At 43.5% G+C, this 26492-nt stretch overlaps 1 protein-coding gene across 5 annotated transcripts in view; it reads left to right on the top strand.

Moving 5' to 3' along the window:
• The window catches only part of GRIK1 (glutamate ionotropic receptor kainate type subunit 1), a 990817-nt gene that overhangs the window by 665401 nt on the left and 298924 nt on the right, over positions 1 to 26492 (top strand). For all 5 annotated transcript variants that reach the window (XM_069204055.1, XM_069204056.1, XM_069204053.1 and 2 more), the window contains one exon: positions 68 to 241. In XM_069204055.1, the coding sequence (XP_069060156.1) occupies positions 68 to 241 (174 nt within the window). The remainder of the gene's footprint in view (positions 1 to 67; positions 242 to 26492) is intronic.

The following is a 26492-nucleotide window of genomic DNA, read 5'->3' on the forward strand; positions in this document are numbered from 1 at the left end:
TTCATAGTTACGTTATAAAATGAGATAATCTAACAACACTTATATTTGTCATTTTTGTTTTTTGCAGGATTTGTTTGCCTTGGACCTCGAACCCTACCGATATAGCGGAGTAAATATGACAGGCTTTCGTCTTCTCAACATTGAAAGCCCACAGGTTTCTTCAATCATGGATAGGTGGTCAATGGAACGGCTGCAGGCACCACCAAGGGCAGAAACTGGCCTATTGGATGGCATGATGACAGTAAGTGAAGAAAGGCAGAAAGAAAAACGTGGGTCTTATGTGCTGAGGAAACGTAAACAAATGAATATGTATTGTATCTGAGAGTAGTTATAAGCCTACATTATCCTCATGAAAGTAAAAATCCTAGTTTATGGGGGCTGCTGATATAGAATAAACAGATACTCCTAATGTGTCACCTCTGCCTATCTTGCTTAGAAGACGCCAGTGTCCAATCTGCTTTTGAGTCATCTCTGCCCTAAGGCTGGAACTGCTGCACACCAGAGCTCAGAATCCACACACCTTCCTCATCCACACACTTTATCAACCCAATAGAAGTAAACAAATCCACTCTTGCAAGCAGTAGCCCACCATTCTCTGCCATATTATCATACAGCTAACATGCTCCCACACAACTTCTCTTTTATGATTATCAATGCACATTATAATCAAAAATGCAGCTGATTTCCTTTCACAAAGCAATCTTTATGTTGTGTCTTTGATGAACGCCTACAAGATATTCACAACATTCTACTACTTCCACACATAAAAAAACAGCTCACAATCTGACCATCATGCACAAAGGCAGCCTCTCAAGGACTGGTCTTGCCGCCAACCCACACATTTATTGTGCTAGCATTGACCACCCACTCCACATTTTACCTCACCTACCACCAACCCAGCTAAATCTAATATTTTTTGGAAGACTTCGCCAATCTACTATCTTCTACATCCATCTCCAACAAGCTTCATTTTGATCACCCACCACATCAAACTACAATAGACTTCCATGGGACCCTTTGCTCCTCACACAAACTCACATCTCACATATCTATAGTCAGTCACATTCATACTGAAATCCTAGACCTTATCGATTCCATCCCTTCAATTCCTCGCGTTCCCGACTGGAATGGTCATTATGTACTTTCATTCCATTTCATATACGTAAAACGGCCATAACGGACAAATCAGCTCCTCTAAAGTCACTTTTATAGCCTTCAAAAACAACCAGTTAACAAGACACCTTCCCTACCCACCACCTTAACCTAACAGATAACACACGACCATCATGCACTCTTCCATATCACACTAATGAACACCAGTTACCTACCCACCACAACAAACAGTAAGCCACCCATACTCATATTCATAAACCTTTAATTCTAAAAACACTCTTCCAGAAAACTAAAAACACTAACATTCCTCCAACTCTTAGCCCTCAAAGCTGCAAAGGCTGTGTACAAATTCTCCATCAGCCTGTCACATCCAAGGGCTACAGCAAAACAATCACAGAAACGAACAACCAAAGCAAAGTGCTATTCAAGCAGTCAAGCAATGAAACAATTAATTCATGCCACATGGCATTCATACCACTCTCCACACCAATAAAAGTCAAACACCAAGCACTTTTTAAACAAAACGAAAACCCTATGCTACAATCTTTGCCTGCCAAATACATAAAGGAACATCCCTGTCATCCTCACCCACTTCATCCTCACCCATGACGCTTTCCAGGCCTTCATCATGTAGTAGCCCATTTAAGCACTGAAGATGACAGGGAGTACTGAAAGATACACATGACAAATAATTATTTTTACTTCATCCAACAATCTCTGATACATAGTGTAGAGTTATGAATTGGACAGCAATTGTTTTAAATATGCAAAATATGAGTGTGTCTCTTTATTGAAGTTACAGTATGCTGGTTTGCCAGAAAGAGTAATCTCAATCTGTGTAGCACACATAGAAAGAGCAAAAAACGAGGAGAAGTCAATGCATTTTTCCTTGTTGTGCCACACTAGCGCCACCCCTTGGGTGGTATTAGATTTTGGCGCTGCCTAAGATTTAAGATATTTCGTAAATCTGGGGCAGCATCAATATGCAATAGATGTTGCTGTGGAACACCCACAACAATATCCATTGCACGCCCCTTCCACACAAAGTGCTGCTTGTGAACGGGCAATATTTACAAGGTGGTGTTAAGACACAAAAAGTGGCATAACGCCACCTTGAAAATACAGCGGAGTGCACAGCGCCACCGGAGTGTAAGAAGAAGTGATGCTCTGGTGGCACTAGGTGGCACTAGGGCTTTGTAAATCTGGCCCCCAGTGTCTTTCAATAAAAGGGAAGCTCTCTGAAAGAAGGAGCCTCTCTAATCTGAGGAACATGCACTAATAGAATTCTACTAAAACTTTAATGTCAACAAATTTCACATTCCCCATTCCCTTGAACCAATCACTCTCCAGCAATCTCTGGGACCAGGAAAACTCGCCATTTTCTCACGACTTCACAATGAGCTATGGAATCATGTACTTGGTTTATTATTTTGAACAAAACTTGTGGTTCAAACAGTTCTTCCCATGAATAGCATTTCCTGCCATCTTTTCACGTGCTAGTGAGAACCTCACTCTCAATTGTCTAGTACGTAACAAATGCCTATTTACTGTCTAACAAAAGGCTTCTGGAAAACTACAGCATCTGCACTGGAAAGAGAAAACCATCTTGTGCAGAATGACAGTTTAAATGCGAAAACGGGACTCTTAGTCCTCATGCGTAGTAAAGTCAACATTCAATATGCATCAATGTTTAGCGTAACTTAAGTCAATACAATATATATGTATGTGCTCCTAATGGCTAAATCTGATTACCTACTACAAACATTGCATTCATTATGCGTGTTATTCAGCATTAAAATTTGTACTTTTCAGTTAATTGTGTTTAATTTGCAAAATGAAGGAATTTGCTCCATCAGGTGGAAACTCAATGGTGCAATGTACTCTCAACTACATAGTGCATTACTGTTTATCTCATTGTGATGTGGAATGGAGGAGTAGATGTAAGGGAAAAACATTACAATAGTTGAAAGCCTTAAGAACTCAAGAGGGAGGTCACATTTGGCTTTCACAGAATAGGACACAAATGAAATGAAAGGAGCAACATTTGTTTTCAAAGGGTTGTTAAAATGATGTCGACATAAAGGAGGAGGAAAGAAATTACCATCATTTTTAATTCCATGTTTTCAGACCCCTGCAGAATCCCTTGTTTGCTCAGGGGTCAGAATTCCAAGTTGGGTTCTGTTTACAGCATCTGGTAAATACTGACTGCATTTAAGACTTCACCCTTCATTAAATTACAACAAGTCAAACCTGCCAAAACCTAACAGCAAAAGCAATCGATATTTACAGAGACATACTGGTTTTTGATGCCGTTATTAACCTAAATCTGCATGTTGTTCCCCAAAATTTTGGAATCGGTGCTATTCACCCCAAGGTTTCGGGTTTTATTGGTGCAATAAATACCACCTTCAATCCCACAAACTCGGAATCGGACCCTAAGGTGGAAAAAAACACATCCGTCAATTTAGGAGAAATAGCTATATATAAATAAATGTTACAGATGTGAGAAATCATATTAAAACGGTGGGAGAAAGAGCACACCCTGCAGATGAGGTCCAAAAAGAACTGCATTATAGATAAAATAATTTCAGTTTCTTCAATGATTTATTACAATGTCTTGTTCAGTCACAGAAATCTTAAAATGGATAAGCCAATGGAGGTGAATCCAAAGACAAGTGAAACAAATTCAATGTAAGTAGTCTCTGTCCTGGATATGCTAGTATATTTGCTGTAGATAAGAAGTGTCTGGCTCTGTATTAAAATCTTCGTTACAATTAGGTCAGGTCATTTTGACTTGCCAAAGGGCAAAGTTATGCATTGTGCATCTATACTATTTCACAGATTAAACCTCTTCTGACCAGGCTTTGCTACTTACAGAGTAACAGCACTATTGGTTGTCCCGACATACTCTAGACCTTTTTTCTAAAATTGAGCCCTACTAAGTGTTGCATTGTTTTCTTACAAAAATATCTTAGAGAAACACTGACATTCTACATAGGATGCAGCATAGGTTGTTAGGGTTGACCTTTGTGCCTAATTCAGTTCCATGGGTCTGTCTGGGGAGGTCCATGTGATCCCCCACTCCCCCTTTCATGAAGTGCCCTCAGGGGGGACACTGACTGTGCATACCCTCAATGTGGCGCACGCTCCATGTGGCCCCTTACAGCTCCTTTACCTCTGCACCCATGCCTATAATAAAGAGTGAAGCAGAGGCGAAATGTTTCCTGCTTTGCATGGGTCCACACTTCCATTTAAAGGAGGGAAAAACCCTTGAGATCACACCCTCACTACTGGGCAATGGTATGATCTGTATTACAGAAGGATCCACACAAGTTTCAGTGACTCTTCTCTAACACTAATGTACGACAGGAGTGCGAAATCAGGTGCGCACACCCATTGATGCCCGCACACACCTGTTGGGGCATTTTTGTCACAAAAAGTAGAAACACTTTTCAGGCAAAATCTCAAATTTCCCCACACCTGTTGACTGCTTAAGAATCTGGCCATTCCAGTTAGTCTTGGGAAATATTTTTCTGACATTTGAACAGTAATATCTTTTCAGACTTAAAAGGTCCAAAACAGAAAGTTAACCTGTTAATTCCAATTGTTCCATCTTAACCTATGTTCCATGTATCATTTGGAAATAAGAAAACAATATGCCAGAGCAATATCAGACTAATGACAGCTTTCTAACACAATAATGACTTTGGCATTCTTTGCCTAAACCAATTGACACATGCATAAATACATGCCAACAAAGTAGGTACAAATGTTCAGGCACTTTCAATAAAACCCTCAGCTATTTTTTAAACCTTTAAAACTAGTTCATGTTTTCTTCACCCTACTTCTCCTTCCATGAAAAGTTCACAATGTTTCCAGGTATTTGCATTAGGAAAAATATAGGACAAGTCCTGCGAAAAATTAGGTTATTAGTTGGGGGGGGAGGAGTAAAACCATACTCAAGCATCAACCACAATCCTTGTCAGGGTCATCCACAAACACAACTAAATTAACCTGTGCCTAACCCTTTGGTAGCTTGGGACAAAAACAGTCAGGCATAATTTGGAGGCAATGTGCAAAGTATTCATGCAACACAAACTGTAATAAACTAAAAAGACAACACAAGAAAAATCCTACACTAATTTAGAGTAAAACCAAATAAATTATTTGACACTAAAACCACAAAAATCCAATTGGTAAAACCGGAGATATGCAATTGAAAGGTTTATGTAAGTATAGTGCCTAAAAGCACAAAGCGCCTCTTGTAGTCATCTGATCGTGCTAGACTGGGGGAATGTCACATGATCAGGATGATATTAATGGAGTGAAGAGTTCAGTTTGTGGTGGAGGAGGCTGTGGGGAGCAGGAGGAGCGTAATGAATGGTCATCTCTCAGGCACGAGGATCAGGCCAGGTTTCATGGATGGTCGTTGCTGTAGTACAAAGATCCTGTCAGACGTCGCAGACGGTCATTGCTCGAGCTTTATGTTGTTGGTCACTGAAGGTTGTCAATGCCATAAAGTGAGGTACGGATCTTGCATTGCTGGTCATCGCTGGCAGTCCCTATAGAAGGAAATGTCAGGTCCACCTGGACTTTACACTGGTGGTTGTCGCAGGATGTGAGATCTTGGCGCAATGTGAACGTTTGCAGGCTAGAAGAGCCCAAAACATCAGGATTTCCCCTTTTTCATCACAGGAGGACTTCAACTGATGCCAGCCACGGGACCAGGGCCAGAGAGGGACTTTTTAGGATTGGGAACTCACTCAGTCAGCAGAGGCCAGCAGGGCTCAGGCAGGTCCAGTTGCAGGTCTAGGGAGGTCTACTGTAGCAGAGCAGCTGGGCCGTTGCAGGGAGGCCTCTGAAGCTTGTTATGTTCCTGTAGCTCTGAACAGGAGGTCAGCTACCTGACCCCTGGAGTCACCCTGCCTTGGATTAAGGGTGCAGGTCCAGTCTGCCTTCTTAGAGAGCAGCGCAGGCCTCAAGCAGCAAGGAAGTCCTCTGCTGCCGGGTAGGCCTTCCTCTGCAGTATCCACAGGTCTAGGAGTGAACTGGAGAGTGGGTCTCAGGGTCCAATATTTATACCAGGTGCCAGATATGAAATGGAAGAAACCTCTAGTCTTCCCTCATATGTGGTTCTGGAATATCCTTCCGTAACCTGCCCATGGCCCAAGATGTCCAAGGTGACTAAAGGCTAGTGTGATGTAAGTGTGCTGAGGCACCTGCTTTGAAATGTAAGTGTGGTAACTAACTGTTCCACCCCCACACATGCTGCCAGGATGGTGCATCTTGCTAACAACCAAGTCCCCTTTGTGACATTGTCTGGGAGGAATACACAAAGCCAAACTGCCAACTACACCTAGTGATGTGATCCAGGACACCGGCTGCAGGCACCAAATTGTTAGGACATGAAAATGTCAACGTTCCAAAAGTGGCATTTTCAGAATATTGTCTTAAATTTCAAATTTATCATGAAAGAGGATTTTAAATGGCAATTCTTTAGAGACCAAATATAAAAATGTTACTGGTTCCCAAACAAAATCTATCACTTATTAAATGCAATTAGGTAATCCAACATGATCCTTGCAGTAGTACAAAATAAGTATTTCACCACCAGGACATGCAAAACTTTAAGGTACAAATCCAGCGTTTAAAAAAAAAAGCATCCTGCCCTTTTGATTCTTACGGCCTACCCTGGGGATGACTTAGATGTAATTTAAAGGAATGTTTAGGTCTGCCAAAAGGTTATTTTGCCAGGTCGAAATGGCAGCTTACAACTGTACACACAAGCCACAATGGCAGGCCTGAGACAGTTTTTAAAGTGATACTTAATTCGGTGGCACAGTAAGAGCTGCAGGCCCACAAATAGCATTTAAATTACAGCCCCTGGGTGCTTGTAGTACCACTTTACAATGGACTTAAATTAAATGTGCTAATTAAGTGTAAGCCAAGTTTACTATGTTTATAGGAGAAAGCACAAGCAATTTAGCTCTGGTTAGCAGTGGTAAAGGGTGCAGAGATCTGAAGCCAACAAAATTAGTTCAGAAAACGGGTGGGTTGAAGGAAAAAAAGTCTGGGGGTGACTCGGCAGCAAGGACCAGGTCTAACGATAAATAAATGCGTAAATCAAATAGTCAGCTTATTAGAATTGGCTAAGCAATTGTTGTAGTAATGTGAACGGTTCACATGGATTTCCTGAAGATTCAGTGAGGCTATTGAATGTACTGCAAATGTATGAGATGTATTGAGATCGCTTCTTGAATTTTGAGTTACTTTTGTTGAATCACTCTATGGAGTAGACAGTGAGGGTGTTCTGTAAACAATTCTGTGAAAGATGCTTAGACAAGACATAAAGGCCCTCATTATGAGATTGGCGGCAAATGCCACCTACCGCCACGGCGATGGCCGCCAACATACCGTCGCTGTGGTTACCGACCGTCCAAGCCATTATGACCGTAGACAGAAAACCACCGAAAGGCTTGTGGAATTCTATCAATGGTCATGGCGGCGGACGGCGGTAAGGTGGCACTGCTGCCAGCAGCAACGCCACGCCAGCAAAATACCGCCTACATGATACGGCCTGGTGGTGTTTTGCTGGCGGATGCTGCTGAGCCACGTCCCATCTCCTGCCGGAGGACCCCCTACAAGCAGGTAAGTTGGGTTCTCCGACAGGAGAGGGGGGTGGAGGGTGTTGTGTGCATGAGTGGGGGTGTGTGTGACTGTGTGTACCGAAACCACTGAAACCATGGCGGTGGGCAGGGTCATAATGCCATGGGCCGCCTAGTGATGGCCCTCTGGGCTGGAGACTGAAGTCTCCAGCCCGGCCATCGTTAACGCTGTGGTGGTCGGTGTGGTACATTGACTGTTTGGCTTTGGCCAAACCGCCAATGTCATAATAATGGAGATAGGTACTGCCACCCTGTTGGCGGTAAAACCTCCACTATTCTACCGACCACCAGGGTTGTAAAGAGGGCTAATATTTTTAAAAGTCACTTTGTTTACCCTTACCTGAGAGGGCAAACCCCTGCTTGTTAGTATAGCATCCCTATCCAAACAATATAGTGTGTCTATTATAACTACAGTGGGGGTGACCACAGCCTGTGCACAATGCCGCAGGGTTTGGCCAAAGGGTTTGGCCTGTAGCTGGGCTCTGCAAGTCCTAGGCAGGAGATATTACTTAGGCCACAACCTTTGTCAAGAACCACACCCTCTTCACTTAGAGCAGCTGGGAACTCCTTTTCACTAGGTATTGAAGCATTGAAGGTCGAGGCCCTAACACATGATCTATGGCTATACCCTCAGCCCACTTTGGTGCTTCTGACCTTGCAAAACATGGCCTTTGGCTATGCTGTAAGACTCCGGGGGCAAGGCTTGTCTCTTTGTTTATGTAAGCAATGACATTCAGACTCTTGGGACAGGGAGTGGTCTAAAACCCTGACCAATGCCCACATCGGCTGCCTCTGAGCTTCTGGGTATGGCATTTGACCGTTACATGCAAAGACTGGGTACGGTTAGGCCTCCAGCCATTACTCAAATTCTTCTGCTCACTTTGTCTAGCTTGTGCCCTGCAAGCACTGGGCATAGAAAGTAAGCACCCTTTAAGCCAGTCTCTGTCCCCATGGGTGCATATTCTGAGGCTCTACCTGTGGGCACTGGGTGAGGCTTTTGGCAATTGCCGGTGTCCAGGACCCCAGGCCCATAGGCACAGGATATTGATTGAGCCCATACTAGATGGAAATTGGACAGAGTATGTCACCTTTGGCAACATCCTGTGTCCTGTATGCTTACCTTCTGTACTGAGTAACAATACCTCATGAATATGCTCATGGGATGTTGGCCATGGTGTGGTATAAGACCAAAGCCATGTTTTATGAGTACTTCTTTTGGGTCCAGACAACAGTGAGGGATGTAAGCTATGGTATGAATCTTCTGTAAATGCTCTCTAGCCCATTACACATTCCTGAACTGGGCATTCCCCATTCTCAATACCCAGGCTGGAGTGTAAAATAGGTGAGGCCCATGACTGTGTACTCTAAGAACAGGGGACATGGCATGAGACATTCAATGAACCTCACAACCAGTGTTATCTGGGAATGCCTGAAGGCTATGCCTACACAGGACTGATCACCAGATATGGCTTGTTGTTATGCCATGTGATTTTAACACAGCTAAACAAACCACTAGATCATGCTACAGTGCACACAGCAGAACTTGGCTTTCTCATCTCAATAAAATAAATCTTCTCTCGTTAGCTCATCTTTCATATCTTTTAGTCAGTATGTTGTCACCTTTCATCCCCTCTACATTAATATTCTAAAAACATGTTGATGTTATTCTAATTTGACTCTTCTGATTTTGAAATCACACCATTCACCATTATGGTCTACCCCACGGGGTACAATATTAAAGGGGCACACAGCCCGAACGTCTACCTAAGTGCACATTGTTTGGGTGTCCCAGGTGTAGACAGAGGCCCTGTTCCACATTAAGGGAATACCAAACAGTCTCTGATTTGAACATGTGGTCGAAATAGCACATGATATCAATTTATTTTTGCTTGCAGATGACTCCCAGGGGTTACTGGGACAACTGATGGGTCACTGCAGCATTGAGTATGGTCTCTGATTCACGATGGCCTCTTCTGGATCCAGGGTGCCACTTCAGAACTGCATACAGCTTGTTGCCTGGTATACTTCCAATATCTCTATAGAATCACCCCTGGGTCTCCTTTGGAATGCGGTTAGAGTCAGTGGCCTGCTGGCAGGGAAAAGTGGCGGGGAAGCGCAGAGGGCAAAAAAAAATACAACTTACCTGCTGCCTTGCTGTGCTCTTTAGCTCTCGGATCCAGATGCACACAGGCTCCCAGACTCTTGTGCACCAATCCAGATGCTGCTCTCATTCTAGTGTTACCCAGCATGAGAGAAGCACTGGGATTGGGCGGAGTGGGCTGGTTTCACTCTCCAGCAGGGAGCCTGTGCTCCTTAGCCCAGCTGATATCTCCAAGCAACAGCCTGGAGATATCCAAATGTTCATGTTCATTTAGCCATCCTAAGACAGATGGCCAAACCCACATGTGCACCCTCAGTGCCCACCACTCCTTCTGCTGCTGATTACCCCACCACCAAGACTTAGCAGCGCGTGTACAAGTAAAATAAAATCATAATAAAACTGTTTTATTAATTGCTTTGTTATCATTTTATTTTGTGTTTTGATCTACTGGTTCCAGCTGTGCAGAGATGCTCCTCTGCAATAAAGGAGGAGCAGCCCCTGGTTAGAGTCTCCCCGGGAGTGCTTTACTGTAAGTGCACCCATCCTGGGGAGATATACAGTAGTTACTCCCTTGCTTTATACTAAAAATCCCTCAGAGGGGTGTGTTAAATTTGCACCACCTCACAGGCAGCACACAGTTAATGCATCCAAAGTGACTTTTTCGGGCATGCGTCTGACTCATTAATATGAAAAATGTGTATTTGTAAGCAGAATACCACCTTTTCAATCCCCATGATACCAAACATCTGTCCAAATGACAAAATAGCCATTGCATGAGTGAGAATTGTGCGAACTTCCAGTTGGACTGCATAAGCAACTTCGACCCACTCGGAAATTTTAAAGGCCCCCACGAGGCAGAAACAGGAACATGCTAGCTGTGAAACAGAGGGCTTTTTTAGTAATACTGCCCCAGGTCTGTCAACACAGCATTTTTTCTTTTAATTATTAACCACAAAAGATCTGGCATCCACACAATAAAACCTAAAGGCATACTCACTTTTGGAAGACCATTAGTTTCCTTGGTAAAACCACACAGATTGCAAACAATACTACAGATGCCACAAGCTAACACATGACAAATGCGGGAGAAAGCAATGTAAAAAAATAAGATGAAATTTCCCTCTGTGAAAACTGAACCAATTGGGAATTTAGAAAAGCACTTGAGGACTATTCTCACCAAAGAACCAGAATTTGTTATGAGAGGTACATCTTTAAATGGACATCAAACCTGATAGTTGAATCTTTGGCTAACTTTTCTCCCAACTTGGATCTCTAGGCAACCATTGCACACAGGTTCATTTTAAAATTCCAGCATTGTAACATTTTGGCAGGTATCAACTGACTGATTGACTTCTGTTTTTGTACAGAAAACATTTACAATCGCAGTTTTTAAAACTATTGGATTTTAGACCTTGGCAGTGTCAAAGCTATTTAGAAGGGGACGCCATTTTCGGACAGATTTCTAAGGTTGTAGTCTAGTTATTGCGCAATAAAAATAGCAGGGTTGGCGCAACCACGCAGGGCAACTTTCAAGGAGTAAGAAAAAGCACTTTATTGCTATTTTTGCACATTGTTGTGGAAAATCTATGATTTTACCTTTTGACCGCAATCACTGTGTTTAAAAATATTGGACTTTAAACCTTGGCTTCGTCCATGTTGGTTAGAGCAGGACCACCATTTTCTGACAGCTATCTCAACTTGCAGTCTAGTTGTTGAGACTATAAAAATAGCAGAGTTGGCATGATAGCACACTGGGCGTGCTGATGCTGCACCACAAGAATGCCAAAGGCAAGTCCGTCTGCACCTGTCTGCGCTTCGACCACGCTCAGCACCAGACATGCTGCCAAACTCTCCCCAGACAAAATGATTATCTATACGAAATATCAATTGGTAAGTGTGAGGAAAGTTATGGATGATTACCCTATCTCATACGATATAAGTGATAAGTTGTGTGAATCTTGGCCCATGGAAATGCGAGTTACATCTCAGCAGTCCTTCTCATTTGATATGATTTAGGCCACTTTCCAGACACCAAAGAAGTTGATGGAAGTATGGGATGGAAAGGGTAGTCAGCTAAACCCCTTTAGGACAAGAAAGTCTTGTTGAATCTGGCAAGATGTTTAAATCAGTGTCTCTGAAATAGGGAGCAGCTAAGGTCATGGGCCACCAGGTGAAAGATAGTGGACAATCCTAACTTAAATGTGGGTTAATCAATGCTAGATACTTAGTGAAACACTCTACAGAAATGCGATTATTGCTTGAATTAGAAAAATTAGACACGAAAAGAGGAGTGCGGTAGTTGCATTTTCCAGGATATATGGGATTTTCAGGTGTTTTAAGTGGATAATACCAGAAGCATTGAGGGTCATAAACCTTTCTTTAAGAACAAAGAGAGACAGTGTGCTTGCCAGGGTGCTATGTTATAGGCCTCCGGATTCTCCCTCCTCGCATCTTTTTAGTCTTATAGAAGTCATCTCTAACAAAGCTTTGGTGCATGCCAACCTTGTGATATTGGACGATTTCAATTTCTGGGCTGATGAAGTCTTGACTGTGGTAGGGAGGGAGTTGTGGACCACATGTGAAGTTGCTGGTCTTAAGCAACTCGTACATGGTCGCACCCATCAATATGGCCACACCTTAGACCTCATACTGTATTTGCTACTGAGAATGTAATTACGGTTAATAATATCCTACCATTTTCGTGGACGGACCATGCATTCATCATATTCAATATGCTTATACATGAACTTGGATGTCGGACGAATGTGCCCAATTTAGTCAAGCTCAATCGAGTGTGGCACAAGTTGACAATGTCCAAGAAGGGAACAGTGTTTGACTTTTCAAATATCATTGACAATAATAGCTCTACAGAGTCAAACTGCATTAAATTTAATGACAGAATTACCGATATATTGGATGACCGCTTACTTCTCAATCACCAAAAACAAAGGATGTATCCCTCTGCTCCTTGGGTTAATGAATCGCTTAGGAAGTCTAACTGGTTTGTAAGCAATTGGAAAGAAAATGACAGGGAGGCAATTTTGAGGTGGATAGGCTGGAGTTTAAAACAGCACTTTACAAATATAAGAATCAGATTAGAGAGGCAAACGCTGAATTTTATACGAATGCCATTTTGTTGGCATCAAATAGCACAAAAAAGACATTTGAAAACTCTTCAGGAATTATCTAATCCCCAATGTCTGTATAAAACGATTATTCCTTGATAAAAATTGTGAGTTGGTTTGGCAATCTTCTTTGAGAGCAAGGTTTCTAAGATCTCAGCGGAGATGGACCCAAATCAGAGTAAGACATTTTTTATCGCACTTGATGGTGCACCACGCCTCCTAATCCCTGTGTAAATGACACAGGACGGTATTTTGGGACAGAGTTTTTAGTAAGTTCTGACTGTTGATTGGAGAATTTTGAACCTATCACAGAAGAGAACGTTTTAAAATTGCAATGACACCATGTCAGCATCCCCTTTTGACCTGTTACCAGCCAAGCAGTGGAATAAGTGGGCAGATAAACTTTTCCCTTCTCTAAAATAACTATGTAATGTATCATTGAGTATGGGTGTGTTGCCCAGAACCTGGAAAAAAAGCTTTGGTAACTCCTTTACCGAAGAAAGCCTCCACGCATCCACCTTTTCTGAGTAATTTCAGGCCTATCTCTCTCCTTCCCTACCCTGTCAAAATACTGGAGAGGTATGTGATCAAGATTTTCTCCAGGTACCTGGAGGAGCACTCTTTACTTGAGGCCAAACAATTCAGTTTCAGACCAGGCCACAGAACTGAGACAGTCATTGTGTGTGCATTGGAGGAGGTACGCTTAAGAGTGGACAAAGGCCAGGGGGTCATTCTGGTATGCTTCATTTATCAGCAGCATTTGATACGGTGAACTACAAAACCTTCTTAAGAAGGTTAAAATGGTGTATGTTAGGTGGGCCTGTTCTAAAATAGATATGCTCCTATTTGCAGGATAGATGTCAGGCAGTGGTTTTGCCTCCTTACCGCTCAGAATTTAGAGACCTAAACCAAGGAGTTCCTCAGGAATTGGCCTTGAGCCCAATCACATTCAATATCTGTATGAAACCATTAATCTCTTTCATTAAAAGGCATCATACGTTAATTAATAATTATGCGGATGATACACAATTAATCATATCTCTTAATCAAGAGGACAAGCTTTCCTCTTTCCAAACTTGCATGCATTATGTTGCAGATTGGATGGATGCCAATTCCTTAAAATTGAATGGGGATAAAATGGAGTTTCTTTGTTGTGCCCCAAATAATGGCCTTTTACTGTTACCCCCGAATTTCTGGCCATTCCCTACAGACACTGAAATGAAGGCTTCTGATGCTGTCCGGAATGTAGGTTTTATGTTTGACTCCCATCTCTGATTAGAAAATCAAGTGTCCAAGGTGGCTGGCACCTGTTTCTCTTTATTGCAGAGCCTCAGAAAGATATTCCCAGTTCTGCCAATGTCTGCTGGAGCCACAATCACCCGAAGCATTATATTAGGATGGCTGGATTATTGTAATGCCATTCTTCTTGGGGCACCTGATTATTTGATCAATAGACTCCAAAGAGTCCAATCAGCTGTTTACCCCCTAGATCCGCTGTCACAAGTGTGCTCAAATAATTGCATTGTCTCCCAATAGATAAGAGAATACTTTTCAAAGCAATGTGTCTGGTGTTCAAGGCACTTCAGGGAAAAGGTCTGGTAATGTTGCAAAATAAATTTCAGAGATATGTGCCAAGCATATCTTTGTGCTGTGTTTCCGCTAATTTGGTGTGTCAGACAAGATTTTAAAGTGCTCGGCTAGCCGGACGAGCTTTTTCTTTCAAACTGCTCAACTGTAATACATTGCCAAGCTCACTGAGAGCGCAACTGGAACTGTTAAAGTTCAGGAAAGCTTTGAAGACATTCTTGTTTCCTAAGTAGATGTTTGTTGTGGATACTGACTACTCCACCATACTCCTCTCTAGCCTAGCAGTTGCTTTAATACCAGGTTACCTGTTTGGTCACAGTGCACTTTATAAATACTATAAATAAATAAATACTAGCACACATTTACCCAGTGAGCTGGTGTGTTGCTAAGGCTGATTGACTCTTGGGCTTTTCTCTCGCCTTAAATAGTGGCAAAAATGTCAATCTTTCAAAAATATACAGGAAGTGGTTGTCTTGTAGGTGCAGAATAAGAGTGGTCCAGTGACTTGGAGAGTTTAAGGATTTATAAAGCGCGTAGTTACCCTAAGGCATCCCAGCGCTAACCAGACATGACCAGTGTTGGCAACAGGAGGAATTCAGAGAGTTATCTACAGAAAAGAATGGTTTTGAGTTTTTTCTAAAAAGCTGCTCTATGGGTTCCAAACGAAGTTCAGAGGGGAGATCGTTCCAGAGACGAGCGGCCTTGTTGGAAAAGGAATTGGCCCCCCAGGCTCTCTTAGACCGCAAGATGGTCACATGTCGGGAGGAAGAGGACCTCAGACTTCGCGAGGGGGCATAAAGATATAGCCGCTTTCTAAAGAACATCGGACCCTTATCTTGAAGGGCTCTGTGAACAATGCATAAGGCTTTGAAATGGGTACGCTGCTTAATGGGGAGCCAGTGAATTGTTGCAAGAGCAGGCTTAGCGGATAAATGTCTGGGAAGATTGATGAGAAGCCTGGCAGCTGCATTCTGGACTATCTGCAGCTTTTTTATGACATAGGCCGGGGCGCTAAGAAACAGTGAGTTCCCATAGTCCAGACGGGAAAGGATCAGAGTTTGAACGAGGATTCTTCTAGCCATTGGGGGAAGAAGATTAAAGATTTTCCTAAGGACTCTTAAAATACCAAAGCATGTAGAGGAGACTTTTTTTGCTTGATAATCCATGGTCAGGCGAGAATCCAGCCAAAAACCAAGGCTTTTTACCTGGTCCTTGGGCGGAGGAAGATTATTGAAAGCCTCTGAGTGCAATGGGAGGGGGGAAGCTGGGGGGGCATTGCCCAGTACAATGACTTCTGACTTTCCATCATTGAATTTAAGCTTAAACTGGATCATCCAGCTTCCAATGTCTTTCATACAGCACGAAAGGTTGGCCGCCGACGAGTCCCCAAAACTAGATAGTGATACCACCAGTTGAGTATCGTCGGCATAGGTGACCAAAGATAGATTGTAGGGAGCGATCACATTAGCCAGCGGGGATAGATAAACATTAAAAAGGGTTGGACTCAGGGAGGAGCCCTTAGGAACTCCACAGGTCAATGGTAAGATATCGGAAAAGTAGGCTCGATCCAGAACTTGAAAAGATCTACCTTTGACAAAAGCGGACAGCCAGGACAATGTAAGAGAAGCATAAAACGCAGCTTGGGGCCTCCGGCCACATATACTAATCAAAAGGAGGCATGAGGAAGGCCTCAAGGATCCTGTAGGGAGCTCAAAACAGATATAACTTTGAGGGTAGATAGGCCTTTTCTGAGATCCCGCACAACGACAGAGATAAAGACTTTTTTTTAAAGCTACAAAATTGGTATAATGTGATGTTTTCATTCTCACTTGGAAACATTAAGAAGAGAATTGTGGATGCACTTTGCCATTCATCCTGCATCACTTGCACCTGGATCATTTATGTCCATCAAATATGCTTGTACTTGACTTAGTTGTTAGGAGTATATTGAAGCATGGTTTTTATACCCATACAATCACAGCTGTGGGTGTTTACCTCATTTACATTACATTTGCTTAAGCGCTGCTCTGACACTCCGCAGGGACAGACACATGCACAGCAACAGAAAAATGATGAGAACATAATTTCTGTTTACCTTCGCTATTTCTGCACAGATGAATAACCCCTAAGAATGTTTTATTAACAATGAACAATACATGTGAAAATTATTCATTTTTCCAGACATAAGCCACATTTGCACGTAGAAAAGATTGTTTGATATCTGTATGAAAATGGGTTATTATTTGGGGAGGACAAATGCCCACCTCAAAGGATGAGGCCACTACCTTCTAGATGTCACATAAATTGAAAAAATAAACCTGTGCTCAATCCCTAGTAATGTGATACAAAGTAGTCAGGCTTAAATCAAAGGTAATATGTAAAGTATTTAAGCAGTGCATAAACAGTAAAATAAAATCACACAAAACACAATATAAGTCCACAACAAACTTTAAGATAAAGAGAAAGGAATGTGAGTATAATAACATCAACATTACAAAAATTCATTAAGGAGAACAAGAGATATGATTTTGTAAAGAATTATAATGAAAAAGAGCCAAGAAATATAAAGTGCCCAATGTCAGTCAATGGTCTCTATAGACTGAGAACAATGTTTTTTCTGAGGCTGACAGCGATGATACACAGCTACACCAAGACACTAAGGGGGTCATTCTGACCCTGGCGGTCCAGGGCCACGAATGACGGAAGCACCGCCAACAGGCTGGTGGTGCCTCCACGCCCATTCCGACCGCGGCGGTAAAGCCGCGGTCGGAAAAACGGGGCCGGCGGTTTCCTGCCGTTTTTGCCCCAGCTGGGTGAATCCGCCAGGGCAGCGCTGCAAGCAGCGCTGCCCTGGGGATTCTTACCCCCTTACCGCCAGCCTGTTTCTGGTGGTTTTCACTGCCAGGAAGAGGCTGGCGGTAAGGGGTGTCCTGGGGCACAAGAGTGCAACTCTAAGGCACCCAGGACTCCAGGGGAGGCCCTTACATAGTATCAGTATGTCAGTTTCCAGTCCAGTTGCTACTTGGCCATAGGGATTCTTCACAAGAATGTCCTTTTCAGCTTTTTTTATGTTCCTGGAGCCATCCATGGGATCAGTTCTGTGAACCTTGCAGTCTTTCTGTCCTTGGATTTCAAAAGAAAAAGGAGCTAACCTCCTCAGGTCCTTATCAATGGTCACAGATGCCAAATGCAGCAATTTCAATCTGCCTGTCATCCTTTCACAAGTCCAGCGATGTTCTGAGGAAGGCTGTGTGAGGGTACATATGTGTGGGTCCATTGGCTTGTGTGTGGGGAATACCCTGAGACACCCCTAGTTCCTCTCTGACCAGTAGAGTAAATTTTACGTAGTCCTTGACATACCTACTTTTCCAGTAGTTCCTGTTTGTCTTACTGAAACATATACAAAATGCAGTGTGCTGAGGTAAATCCAAGATGGGCAAAACCTTCAGCCACACTAAACTTGGGCTTTGAGAGCCTTATGTTTTGGGGAGTGTACATAGGAATTTACCAGTGCCTTTCCACATCTAACACTAAAATTCAGTTTGAAGCAGGCCATGGATCGACAACATAAAATGAGAAATGTAGGAAGTTGGCTCTGAATATACATTCTCAAAGTGAGAGATAGTGTGCACAGAGTCCAAGGCTATTTTAAAAGTGGACACTGCAAAAATCAACAGTTCCTTGGGGAGGTAAGTTTGGTTAGTTTTTCAGGTAAGTAAAGCACTTACAAGTTCAGTCTCCTGGGCATAGGCAGCCGACCGTTGGGGGTTCAAGGGAACCCCAAAGCCACTGCACCAGCAACACAGGGCCGGTCAAGTGCAGAGATCAAAGGAGGGCCGAAATAACATAGATGCCTATGGAAAACAGGGGTGCTCCAGTTCCAGTCTGCTAGCAGGTATGTACCTGCGTCCTCGGGGAGCAGACCAGGGGGGTTTTGTAGAGCACTGGGACACACACACACAAGCACACAAAACACACCCTCAGCAGCACAGGGGTAGCTGGGTGCAGTGTGCAAAGGAGGCATCGGGTTTTGTATTGAAAACAATGGAGGGACCCTGGCGATGCAGGCAGGGCACAGGGGGGGGCTTCTCGGACCTGCCACCGACTTGGCTAGGATGAGGGCCGCCTGCTGGTCACTCCTGCACTGGTAGGTGGTTCCTCTCGGTCCTGGGGGCTGCGGGTGCAGTGCTTGGTCCAGGTGTCGGGTTCCTTTGTTACCTTTGTTACCAGGCAGTCGCGGTCCCCGGGAGCCTCTGGATCCTCTCTGCAAACATCGCTGTGGGGGTGCAGGGAGGTCGACTCAGGGTGTCCACGTCGTTGCAGTTGCCTGGGAGTCCTCTCTGTGGTGTTAGTTGTCCTGAACTCGAGCCGGGGGCGTCGGGAGCAGAGTGTGAAGACTCACGCTTCTGGCGGGAAGTTAGAGTTTCTTCAAAGTTGCTTTCTTTGTTGTAGTTTCTGGATAGAGCCACTGTCCTTGGGAGGTTCTTGGTCCTCTAGGTGCAGGTCCGTCCTCTGAGTCCTCAGAGGTCACTGGTCCCACTGGATGTGTCGCTGTGCAGGTTCTTTGAGTCTGGAGGCAGGCCGGTAGGGCTGGGGCCAAGTCAGTTGTTGTCTCCGTCGTCTCAGCGGGGCTTTCAGGGCAGACGTCCTTCTTCTTTCTTCAATTTGCAGGAATCTGATTTCCTGGTATCAGGGTCACCCCTAAATACTCAATTTAGGGGTGTGTTTAGGTCTGTGGGCAGTATCCAATGTCTACTGTCCTGGAGGGTGGCTACACCTTCTTTGTGCCTCCTACCTAAGGGGAGGGGGGAACATCCCTATTCCTATTGGGGGAATGCTCCAAAAGCAAGAGGGAGGATTTCTTAAGGCAGGGGTCACCTCAGCTCAGGACACCTTAGGGGCTGTCCTGACTGGTGGGTGACTCCTCCTTGTTTTTCTCATTATCTCCTCCAGACTTGCTGCCAAAAGTGGGGGCTGTGTCCAGAGGGGCGGGCATCTCCACTAGCTGGTATGCCCTGGGGGACAATAACAACAGGCATGACCCTTTGTGGCTCACCGCCAGGTGTTACAGTTCCTGCAGGGAGAGGTGAGAAGCACCTCCACCCAGTGCAGGCCTTGTTCCTGGCCACAGAGTGACAAAGGCACTCACCCCATGTGTCCAGAAACCCATCAGCCTAACACTGGTGTTTGGACTGGTATACAAGGGGCATCTCTAAGATGCCCTCTGTGTTTATTTTTCAATAAATCCCACACTGGCATTAGTGTGGATTTATTTTGGTCAGAAGTTTGATACCAAACTTCCCAGTATTCAGTGTAGCCATTATGGAACTGTGAAGTTCGTGTTTGACAAACTCCCAGACCATATACTCTTTATGGCTACCCTGCACTTGCATAGTCTAAGAATTTGCTTAGACACTGTAGGGGCATAGTGCTCATGCAACTATGCCCTCACCTGTGGTATAGTGCACCCTGCCTTAGGGCTGTAAGGCCTGCTAGAGGGGTGACTTACCTATGCCACAGGCAGTGGGTTGAGGGCATGGCACTCTGAGGGGAGTGCCATGTCGACTTAGTCATTTTCTCCCCACCAGCACACACAAGCTGTGAGGCTGTGTGCATGTGCTGAGTGAGGGGTCCCCAGGGTGGCATAATACATGCTGCAGCCCTTAGAGACCTTCCCTGGCCACAGGGCCCTTGTACCAGGGGTACCAGTTACAAGGGACTTACCTGTGTGCCAGAGCTGTGCCAATTGTGGGAACAAAGGTACATTTTAGGGAAATAACACTTGGTTAGCAGGATCCCAGCACACGTTCAATCATAACTAGCATCAACAAAAGGCAAAATGTTAGGGGGTAACCATGCCAGAGGAGGCATTTCTCTACAAGAAAGAATTCTAGTAAGACAAAGAAGGATCCTTTAGTAAGCCTGGCGTAGGATACACAAAAATATGTCAGCTGGACCTGTTTGAACATTTTCAAGGGCAAAGAAGTTTTACAAGTGTCTCAGACAGTTCTGACATGAAGTATTTGGCAGTGTTGTGCCAAGAAGAGGGCCAGCAGCCCCACCCTGAATATGCTGATGATCTCGTATGATTTATCTCTTCCCATTCATATCAACCTGCTAAACTTATTCATTGTGTTGTTGCTGGAAGTAGTTTCACACCTCCTTACAAAACGGAGCATCAGCTCCAAATTAAGAATAATTAGTCTACTGTGCTTCAGGCACCTTGTAGACAGTCCGAAAAGTCTATCTTTTCAAATGAATTGGATTTTGAAAAGGAAGAAAAGTTCTTAAACTTTTTCTCTGGCTGTTTCCTACCGCTTTACCCATATTTCCTATTGGAACAGTTAAGCCGATACAGTGAAAATAGCTTTTGCTAATGCTTTTGCTAATCACTGTAGGTGCATACTAACATTTACGCATTTACCACTTCTAGGCACTATGCACCTTCCCCTATGTGTAAAAAGGTACCTCAAAGGCAATAAGGTTCTTTTAGGAGTGACTTATTTCGTCCATATTAGCGGATTGTTAAGACTGGGAAGGAGTTTATTTTTAGAGGTCTGTTTGCAAACATAAACGCGCGCAGGCTGCAAGGGACCAGGCCTCTCTAGAGGCCTGTGTCAGGGTTTCAGGGTCACAAAGTGATTGGAACAATACACTGCTTCAGTCCACATGTGAGATTTAATTTAACATTCAAAGCGTGTAGCTCCTACATCATATACAGTGGTCTTCAAATAAATGTATGTCCATTGGGGCTTTAAGCCAATTTAGACTTTGTTTTAGGGGTCTGAGCACATGCATAGCAATTAGACCTCAACATTAATAGCAGCCGAGCCCCCCAAAAAATAAAAACTAGGGGGTTCCCCCCAAAAACGCGTTACTTCTCAACAGCATCTCCCTCTAGTCTTTTAATTTTTAGCCACCCCGTGACCCATCCTTTCCTACCACAAATAGCCCACTGCTTATACATTTCCTATTTCATTTGTTTACGGAAAACATGAACAAAAATCAGATAGTTTGAATGAATGAAATATAGTGCGTAAAAGAAAGCATGGACAGCCTAGTAAATGACCTCAGTATGATGGTCTGGATAGAGCTTTTTGCTTTATAGTGAAAATGCCAGTACAATGGGTTAAATGACTTCTATTGCCACACAACATGCTCTAAAATCAGCTGCCTGGCGTTTTATGAATGATTACCAGTGCTTTGAACTCTAAGTAGCTAAAATAAGGTTAACCTTTGCAGGCAGGTGTGCTCACACGAACGAGGTCATTAAACTGTCATCTTCAGCTGCTTTTAGAGCAAACATTTGCTGTAATCTATTTACTGTACTTTCATGCCCCATTAGTATATTTAAATGATGAAAAATGACTGCATTATGAAAGCTTTAAGACTGTCTTTGTAATGCAACAATACCCGATTACAGTGGGGTAAAGCTGTGCCCGGTTACTACCAGATAAAATCGGCAGTAATCCTGTGCACATTAAAAAGGAAACACTTGAGGTACTGTTACTGCCACATCAGGGTGTTACCCCAGCATTACGGGTGACTTTCTAGTCGAGCCCACTATGTTCAGAGCCTACCATTCTAGAATAGCAGGCAGTGTTTATGTTGGCTCCTGTTGAAAGTTTTTCTCCAAAAATATTTTGTGCATGAGGAAGTCTCTTTCTAGAGAAAAGAGGGTGAAAGAACAACGTAGAGGTGCCTTTTACCCAATCTTTCCCCTAATGGCTAGCCGTCTCCCGAGGAACAACCTACCCTACACCGCAGACCACCAGCAATCTCCTCACCTTTAGAAAATAACTGAAAACATACCTTTTCATGTGCTGGCCCACTCCCCGCCTTTCCAATCTCTGGCTTTGCCTTCAAGCAATTTAGTTATGCAGTGTACGTGCTAGACATCTGCATACAGAAATACATGGATACATACATAAATACGCATTGCACTCACCTAACTCATCTGTTCACGAACAGAGGAAGCAACTCAGGTTCAAATGTTACCCCCATCCATTCTCTGGTAGTCTGGTGGAACCAAAGACTTAGCCCTGTGAAAGGTGCTGAGAAGGATGGTACTTATTTGCATGAAGGAGGTCCCCAGAGCAGTGTTGAGTCTATATGATATATGTGCCTCAAGGAGAGATGGGTTAACACTCATGCTTCTTTCAAAGACACATAGGGGGTCATTATGAGTTTGGCGGACGGAAAAGGACGTCTGCCAAACTCCCGCAGTAAGGTCACTGCCAGTGCGGTCCCCTTCCTGCGGGCCCCATTACGAGTTTCCCACTGAGCTAGTGGGCGGAAACATAATTTCTGCTTGGTTGCCCAGCAGGAAACAGCCCGCAACATTGACGCTGGCTCATATTTGAGCCAGCGGCAATGCTGCAGTGCATAGGGTGCACTAGCACCAATCGCGCTTTTCACTGTCTGCAAAGCAGGCAGTGAAAAGTGCGACAGGGCTGGCCATGGGGACCCCTGTATCCTGTCTCTACCAGCCTTTACATGTCGGACCTACTGCCATGTAATCGCTGGTGGAGAAGGGACTTGTGCGCTGCGCTGATGGATTAGGGCCGCCAGCACTGCCAGACTGATGAAAAGTCGTGATCTGGAGGTGTTGGTGGTCCGACCGTGGTGTGACCGCCAGGGTCGTAATGTGCCTGCCGGACTGCCACATTGGCAGCGGTCCGACCGCTACCGCAACCCTGGCGGTCTCAAGACCGCCAGGGTCATAATGATGCCCATTGTCTTGCTTTGATGATTCTTGTATTGTAGCTGCCAGACTGGCTTTTTTTGCACCAAGAAACCTGCAGTTTGTGGTGCATACCAAGGTCACACTGACCTTCACAACAAAAACTTCACAACCAAGTATCAAAACACTGAACATTTTGTGCCAATTTGGAGCCTTTTTTTTATTTTTTGATGAGCACCTTGGTGAATTGAGTCACGGTTTCAAGGAGTGCTGCAGAAATTTTAAGGCAACAAGATGAGGTTGAAATCCTTCATTTCATCTTGACCGAAAAGGCTAGGACAACAACACTCCCAGTCCACATCTACGTGCATGGTTGTCAGTGCACAGGCTCTCTAGGAAAAGGATCATGGCAAGACCCCTTTCATAATCAAGAATGAGGGAATTGTTCCAGGTTATTGGTCAGGGCAAAGGATATCCTGTGTGGAACATTTTCTCATCACTGAAACCACCTCTGGATAAGCATGTTGTTGACTTCTGAAGCAGTTCTTTACCCCAGAATATGTCTAGGGTTGTGACCTTCAGATAGCATTCCTAGAGACAGAGCTTAATTTGTGATTCCTTCTACTCTCATGCGGATCTTGGATATAACACACCCTTTAACGAAACCTAATTATGTGAGTGCCCATTTATGGTAAAATATATCTGAATTGGAAGGTCCACAAAAAAAGCAAAGGTTCAGTAAGTACCTACCTGCTACTTACCTGTGAAAGTGGTATTTCAATCTTAGCAGCAGGACTCCACTCTCAGGATGGAGCAAGTCAGAAACCTTCACAGGGTAGTTTGCTTGCCGGAGAAAAGTGGAATCATTTTAAAAGCCAAAGGGTTCATATACGGATTGTGTGCTTAACGTAATTCAGTGAGGTGTACTAATTATATCACAGAAATCTATATGTCACCAATTAATAGTATTGGTGGGGCTTTTTTAAGCCTGACGTTAAGCATTAACTTAGCTAACTGAGCTCCTCTAAAAACACATTTCCATTGTACTTTTTAAAATAAACACAGACAAAGCCAATAGGTTTGACTTTAACGTGCGACCACATGCAAACACAGACATGAACAGGTGCACCAAACATTTGTGCGAGGTCTATGTGACACCTGCCTCCTTTTGCAATATCTGTGTTGTAAGCATGTGCAATCAAGAAGTCCAAATATAATATGCACGGAAAAAGACAGGTTGCACAGAGACACTGCTCAAACTCTGGGCACGTCTGTGTACGCCTACATGTTTTGTGTTCCCATATTACAACCAGATCAGGTGACTTTGCTGTCAGTCCTGCATGATCGCTGTACAGACCAATCTGAATCTACACATACCTTCTCCCTTCCGCCATTGTTAAGACGGATCTTCACACTGTTCCATTTACTGAGCACCCAAATTCCGGATCATGACAAGTTAATTCTTGAAAAGTTTACCTCATAGAGGTCAATCATGCAGTTGCTCCTGTCAGGCAGGTTTGGCTTGCTCAAGCCACTGATCAGGAAGCACAACACCATGTTTAGCATATAGGAGATGCGGGTGTTCTGTCGTCCTGGTGTTCTGTCGTGCATTCAAAGGTGCTGTCGACTTAAATACTCAGAATTCACTCAAGCAACAAACCACTTTTGCTTGATTAAACATTTGGAGAAATAACAAAACATTTCTAGTTAACACCATACTCAAAGAGGTGTTATTTTTGGTCGAAAGCCTTGTCTACAAGTTTTGGTAGAAAGGGCTGTGCATCAAAACCATGGATAGTTTTGGGATCACACATGTACCGCTATGGTATGCCCCCTTGTTGCAAAGTAGTGCATACCGCGATTTTGTACTATTCTAGGACTATTTTTCAGTGCAAATCAAATTTGTCCTGCAAAGTAAATCCCAGTTCTACACTTTATGACAGTTTGTGTCACTTTTGTAAGAAAGACCCTGAGCAAAGTGTTAGCAAATCTTTCACTTAGTGTTATGGGCAAGATAAGTTGAGTTTCATGGAAAGTTGCCAGGTAAATTGCATGCAGCGCCACCAACTTAGTACCTCGTCGTTCTTCACAAACATTTTGCAAAGCGCTTCCTAATAGTGCAAAAATTGAGTATTTATGTTTCCAAGGTACAGTATTTTAAAATGAAATTCTGAAAAATCATTAGGTGTACAGGAGAACAATCCATTTAAATATAGAGCATTCTTACAGGACAAAAATGATGCAAAATTATTGCTGGAAGATGGTAGACACAAAACAGAAATAAGGCCGCTCGATGTGATTTATATCTGAGCAATAGCAACTGAAATGGGTAGCAGTGGACTCTGTTATGCCCTCATCTGTCCTGATGATAAGGGTAGACATTGTTATTTCGTTCAAAAGAGATTTGGAACACCTTCAGATGCTTCTAAAGGTTCATCAACAGGTGTGGCAATGTCCCAATTTATCAAATTTTAACCATCAACATGCAAAAAATATCGTGACTAGAATAACAACTTCCAGAATATTGTGAAGGAAAGTGAAGGTATGGTTCTCTTCATGGTATGTAGATATGGAGCTATGAATAGTAAATATATACTTAGCAATATAAACTGAATGTTTTGGTCACAATATTTTTTCATGTTGATATTTTTGTACTCCATATTCTGACATACAAACAAATGGCAGATATTGATTCATAGAATATGCATCTGTGCCTTTTTGACCCGCATTAGGAACTTGCACCGACGCAAAAATGGAAAAAGTGTGCACTTCACCATTGTCTGAATGTTTTGTCACCATTTTTTTGTACTCCTTATTCTGACATACATCCAAATGGCAGATATTGATCCATAGACCAGGCATCAGTGCACATTTTGGCCCACATTAGGGACTTGCAACCACGGTTACTATGGAAATGCCATGTATTTTCTACAGTCATAGGCTTTAAGATTAGGAATGTGAACATCAGTGTTCCCACAGAGGGGTATGGCATTGGAAATGGATTGAGCACACACAAAGTTCAAACTTTATGGATATGTGCCCAGATTCACTATTGTGATTTCCACAGTAAGAGAGCATGTAAGTTGACTGCTATAGATTTGGGGTAAGCATCCATGTGCAGGGTCCAGACTGGAACACAAAGCAGCCCTGGCAATGTTGTCAGACCAGCCCCTGCACAGTGTCTGGAAACGAAAGTGAGTAGATTATGCTGGCTTGCT

The sequence above is a fragment of the Pleurodeles waltl genome, chromosome 8, assembly GCF_031143425.1.
Source record: "Pleurodeles waltl isolate 20211129_DDA chromosome 8, aPleWal1.hap1.20221129, whole genome shotgun sequence".
In the NCBI taxonomy this organism is placed as follows: domain Eukaryota; kingdom Metazoa; phylum Chordata; class Amphibia; order Caudata; family Salamandridae; genus Pleurodeles; species Pleurodeles waltl.